The sequence below is a fragment of the Mesoplodon densirostris genome, chromosome 16 (assembly GCF_025265405.1).
Source record: "Mesoplodon densirostris isolate mMesDen1 chromosome 16, mMesDen1 primary haplotype, whole genome shotgun sequence".
In the NCBI taxonomy this organism is placed as follows: domain Eukaryota; kingdom Metazoa; phylum Chordata; class Mammalia; order Artiodactyla; family Ziphiidae; genus Mesoplodon; species Mesoplodon densirostris.
The window spans coordinates 88,468,451-88,473,274 of NC_082676.1; the positions used below are offsets into that span (position 1 = coordinate 88,468,451).

The following is a 4,824-nucleotide window of genomic DNA, read 5'->3' on the forward strand; positions in this document are numbered from 1 at the left end:
TTCACGGGATTGATTCATAGCTGCCTCGACCATCTGCACTTTATTATTATTGCTTTCAGCTCTAAAGGAAGATGCCCACCAGCTTCACTGACTGGACACTTAGCTCATCGGCAGCTTCGTGTGCATCCGTCTATGAAGCAAACGCTCCGACGGTACCTTGACTCTAAGTGAATGTGACCCTGAACCCACGTTCTTAGTCCTCAAGCAGGATCACCCGGTGAGTCTAGAGCAAACCCTTAAGTCGTCAAACGGGACCCGATGGGTTTCATCTGAAAGGATAAAGCCACAATATGGAAATGAGTGCCTTTCATCAGATGACTGTCTTTCCCTCCAACCTAGGCTGGTTTCAGCGATGAGCCTGAGTCTGTGGAAGTTTGTGGGATGTGGCAGAACCTCATTTCTCCACTCGAGGTGGGCCCAAACCACCCAGAAGACCCCAGACTGATTGTCTGACAGCCCCGGAGGTGGAGCAGCCTCAGCCCTCTCACATGGTCCAAAGGTGAAGGTTCATTTGCTGGGCCTCCAGCCGGGGGCATCTGCCCTCCTGCGCGTGGGGCAACCTGAGCCCGGGAAAGGGGCCTGGGGTGGAGAGGATGGAGTCGATGCTGAACTTGACGTCCCCGCGCGCCTCCCTCCCCAGGGCGGCGGGGCTGGCTGGGGCTGGGGCCTCGCGGCGGGGGACGGGGTTCCCCCTCGCAGTGGCCGGCTCAGGGGGACCCCGGGGCGCTTCCGCTTCTACCGCGTGCGTCCCCCTCGCCTCCTCGCATTTGGGGCCTCGCCGCCGCCGCCGTCGCCTGTAGTTGCCGTTCTCGAAAAGGTCCAGTAGCGACTCGCAGCCGCCGGCGAAGGTCCAGTAGTTGCCTTTGCCCTTCTCGTGGCCATGGGTCCGCGGCACCTGTGCGAGCGAGGGGCTCAGCGCCCGGCTGGCCCCCAGGTGCGACCCGCCCGCCGCGGGCGCTCACTCAGGGCCACTTAGGGTGAGCCCTGGGTAGCCCTGGAACGACGCGCCCCGACCCGGTACATCCCCGCTTCCCCCGCCAATCAGGGATAACTAGGTCCAGGTGTCGCAAGGCCTGGGACCCTCAGGGGCCGCTCGGGGGCGGGGGCGGGGAAGGGGCTCACCTTGACGAAGCAGCTGTTGAGGGACAGGTTGTGGCGGATGGAGTTCTGCCAGGCGCGCTGGTTGGCGCGGTAATAGGGGAACTTGCGCATGATGAAGTCGTAGATGCCCGACAGGGTCACCTTGCCCGTCGGGCTCTGCTGAATGGCCATGGCGATCAGCGCGATGTAGCTGCAAAGAGGGGCACTCAGGCCAGGCGGGCGCCGGAGGCGGGACCCCGGAGCGCGTCTGGAGTCTCCCCCGCCTGCCCTGCCCGGCCGGACCCGCTCTGCTCTGCCTTCCCCCAGGGCGCTGAGAACTCCCAGCGCCGCTCTGCGCAGACCCCAGAAGCTCTCTCTCACACCTGGGGGTTCCCCGGGGAGGGTGGAGAACCTTCTCGGCTACCTCCAGACGTGCGGACGAGAAGAGACCCCTCCCTCATCCCAGGCGGGTCTTGGCCCCCTCGCGGAGGAAGGCCGCTGTCCCCTGCGGCCCCGCCCCGGCTCCGCGGTCACCTGTACGCCGGCCGCGTGAGCCGCTTCTCCTCGTCCGAGCTGCCCGCGGGGTAGTCGTCGGCGTCGTAATTGAAGCAATTGTAGGGATACTGCGAGCTGTCAAACATCGTGGTGCTCCGGGCGCCCGCGGGGCCGCCGCTGCTTCCGCCTCCTCCGCGCCGCCCGCCGGCGCTCCGGGTCGGCGCGGAGGTTCTCGCTGGCGCGGGCGCAGCAGCGTCTGAACTGCCGGCTGCTCTCCTCCTGAGCTGGGAACCCGGGTTCCTGGGGTCCCCCCGCCCGCCCCCACCCCGTCCTCTCGCATCCAATCCCGGAGCGGGGGAAGCCCCAGTCACCGGTAGAGCGGCCGAGGGGAGCGCAGCGGGCTCGCGGTGGGCCTCTGACCGGCGGCAGGAGGAGGGAGCCGCGCGCTGGGTGGACCGACAGCCACCGCTCTGGCCTGATGCACCTCGCGGTTCCCGCGCCGGCCCCAGACTTCAGGGCCGAGCTCGCTGGGTCCCCCACGCCTGGGCGCACCCCGAGACTTGTAGGCTCTTCCCTGGCTCCTGGATCCCCATAGTGGGCTCCTGCGCTGCCAGGAGCCAGGCCACAGAGAGGGCGGGGGTTCTCTCCCCTCCCCACCAGGCTCTGCACCTCCGGCCTGCAGCCCCAGAGCAGCAGTGGTCCAGGGTGTGTCCTGCCTGGACTCTGGATCAGAGCCAGGCCAGAGACACGGGGTCCAACACATCCTCTAGCGCCCTGTGTCCCCGACACACTGTCTCTCACTGTCCCCTCCTCCAGGGGCCCGGTGCGGGGCTCTGAGCCCAGTGGCCACCTGCCCTGTAACCGGCTCCTGCAGCCTGGGGTGAAGAGCTTGCACTTCTCATCGGCCAGGCCACTGCTTCACTGGTCCCTTCTGGTGGGAGTGGGCCACCGGTGGGGGCACGTGGGAGAGAAGACAGGGGTAGGACGCTTTAGGAAGAAGAAGTGAGCTGGGATCTTAAAGGGGCCCCTTTGTTTCAAGTTGGGCATGCCACCCAAAGGCATTTCCATGAATAATCTGCAGAATTCCGGCCATGAGCCCTGTCTGTGAGTCTGCCCAAGGCCAGGACGCCTGGATTGTCTTCCAGAAGATTTTGCCTTCAAAGCTGCACCTGTAGGTCTGAAATGACTGTGCTTTTTTTTTTTTTTTTGAGGTTAAAATAAATTTTTATTAAAAAATTGTATTAAATGTTAGAAGAGACTTATACACAATTCACAAATTCTTTATAAAACATTGCCAATCTTTCCCCAATTGTAATTGTTTTTATGCAGACTTGGAAATTTTGCAGTGAAATAAGGTCTACAAAATATTTCTTTTAGAAAGCATCACAATGATAACTTTAGGCAAAATAGTCTTTAAAACTGAAATATTTGCATGCAAGTGAGTGAGCTCTCAAACACCCGTATTCTTTATCCCAGTGACAAAGTATTAAACTGACTTACTGAGGAAACAATGAACAAGTATTCTGTAAACTTCTCGAATTCACTCAAATATTTAAATTACTTTCAAAAGCAGTGCCATTGCAAGGTATTGGCAATCACATTACGTGCTCAGTCCAGCCCACTGGCCCAGGAGGGCCTGCTGCTTCCCACCTTGCTGAAGAAGAGTGGTGGGCCTGCTGGGGTGGGGCGTGTCCAGGACCTGGGGGCACCGGGGCAGCTATGCCAGTCCCCTTCCCGCTTTGGCTCCTGTTCGGGTGGGGTCTGAGGTGCTCTTGGGCGCAGATGCATTCATTGGCTCCACAGCTTCCTCTCTACCAGGTGTCAAAATTTAAAATGCTGGAACGTGGGAACGTAAACCGGTACAGCCCTTGGGAAAACATTTTGGTTGTTTCTTTAAAAACTAAACTTGCAACTACCATGTGACCCGGCAGTTGCACTCTTGGGCGTTTATCCCAAGTGAAGACTTAACTTCACACAAGCACTTGTGACACGTGTTCATAGTGGCTTTATTCCTCTTTTCCCCAAACTGGAATCAGCCCAGATGTCCTTCAACAGGGAAGCATTGGACAAGCTGTGGTCCAGCCACATCACGGGCACCACCAGCAGCACAGAGGGACCAGCGGCAGATACAGCTGAGACCTAGGTGAAGCTCTGACAGAGGCAGGTCTGCACAGTGAAAATAACAAGACTCCTACCCTCACAGCAATAAAACCAGAGCTCTGCACAATCATGACTCTTCTTGAATCTGTCAGAGAACTAAGGTTTCAGGGCAACTGACTCAAGCCCAGGGGAACAGGCCCATCAGAGGAGAGTGGCTCTGAACTCCCACTTACCTGCAGCAGGTGGGGGGATGGGATGGTGAGTTGCTGAAGCCATGCGAGTGCTGGCGGGAGAGCCCAGAGCCCCGGCCAGGAGAGGTGGTCCCGCTCTCTCGTGGACCGGCTGTCTCGTGGACCTCACTGTATGCACGGGAGGAAGAGAGAGAGCAGGGGACCGTCTGGAAAGGTCTCCTGCGTGCCAGGCCTGGGGGTGTGGAATCGCGCAGCTCCTTCCCGGAACAAAACAGAGTCTGCCCAGGGAAGGTGGCAGCCAGCTGTTGCCCCATCCCAGACCAGAGGTGCTGCAGGTCCTGAGACAGGGAGAGGCTTCTGAAGCATTAAAGAGTGGATGGTGGAGGAAACAGCTCAATTTGTTCACCAGTTTAATTGAATAGAAAATGAAGTCTGGTAGGTTAGAAAACCTTCCGAACGTGTTTTGGTTTCTTAGGCTTCTGAAGCGTGCTTGACTTCCTTCTGAAAATAATATTAATTTGGGGCCCGGCAGTGAGAAGGAAGGCTTCTCTGGCGTTTAAGCCAAAAATCCCCTCCAAATACCACTAATACTGCCAGCACCAGCTGCAGTCATAGGCCAGCAGCGTTCTAAGATTCTTTATGCTTTTTATGCTCACTCACTTCTCAGGACCATCCTGTGAGTCAGGCCTTTCGTTTAGTCCCCTTTACTGGGACGGAGAGGGCAAACAGCTCACCTGAAATCACAGCACTCGTGTGGGGTAGAGCAGGATTTGAACCCAGGCCCTTCAGGAAAGGATGTGACTGCAGTTCCAGGGCTCGGGAGGTGGCCTGCGGGAGCTTGCATGCCTGTTCACCGGGAAGCCTATATGAAGATGTGGGAGACCAGCCGGAGGGGGCTGCAGCCTGTCTTTGGGAACAGTCCTGGACCCCAGCAGCCCTCACCCAGCATGTCTGACGC

General features: G+C 58.7%; 1 protein-coding gene across 1 annotated transcript; it reads right to left on the reverse strand.

Annotated features, from left to right (window-relative positions):
- Positions 1-484: 484 nt before the first annotated feature.
- On the reverse strand, positions 485-1,721 carry FOXL3 (forkhead box L3). The gene is made up of 3 exons (XM_060079204.1): positions 1,615-1,721; positions 1,123-1,291; positions 485-895 (listed from the first exon to the last, which is right to left on the reverse strand). Exons 1-3 carry the CDS (start codon positions 1,719-1,721, stop codon positions 485-487), a joined length of 687 nt encoding a protein of 228 aa, XP_059935187.1.
- Between the last annotated feature and the right edge of the window lie 3,103 nt (positions 1,722-4,824).

What these genes read in the sequence shown, in the direction of transcription:
- FOXL3 (XM_060079204.1), bottom strand. Translation starts at nt 1,721, where the DNA reads ATGTTTGACAGCTCGCAGTATCCCTACAATTGCTTCAATTACGACGCC. An exon ending in CTCACGCGGCCGGCGTACAG is followed by an intron (nt 1,292 to 1,614) that starts GTGACCGCGGAG and finishes CCCTCTTTGCAG; the next exon opens with CTACATCGCGCTGATCGCCA. An exon ending in TCAACAGCTGCTTCGTCAAG is followed by an intron (nt 896 to 1,122) that starts GTGAGCCCCTTC and finishes TCGCTCGCACAG; the next exon opens with GTGCCGCGGACCCATGGCCA.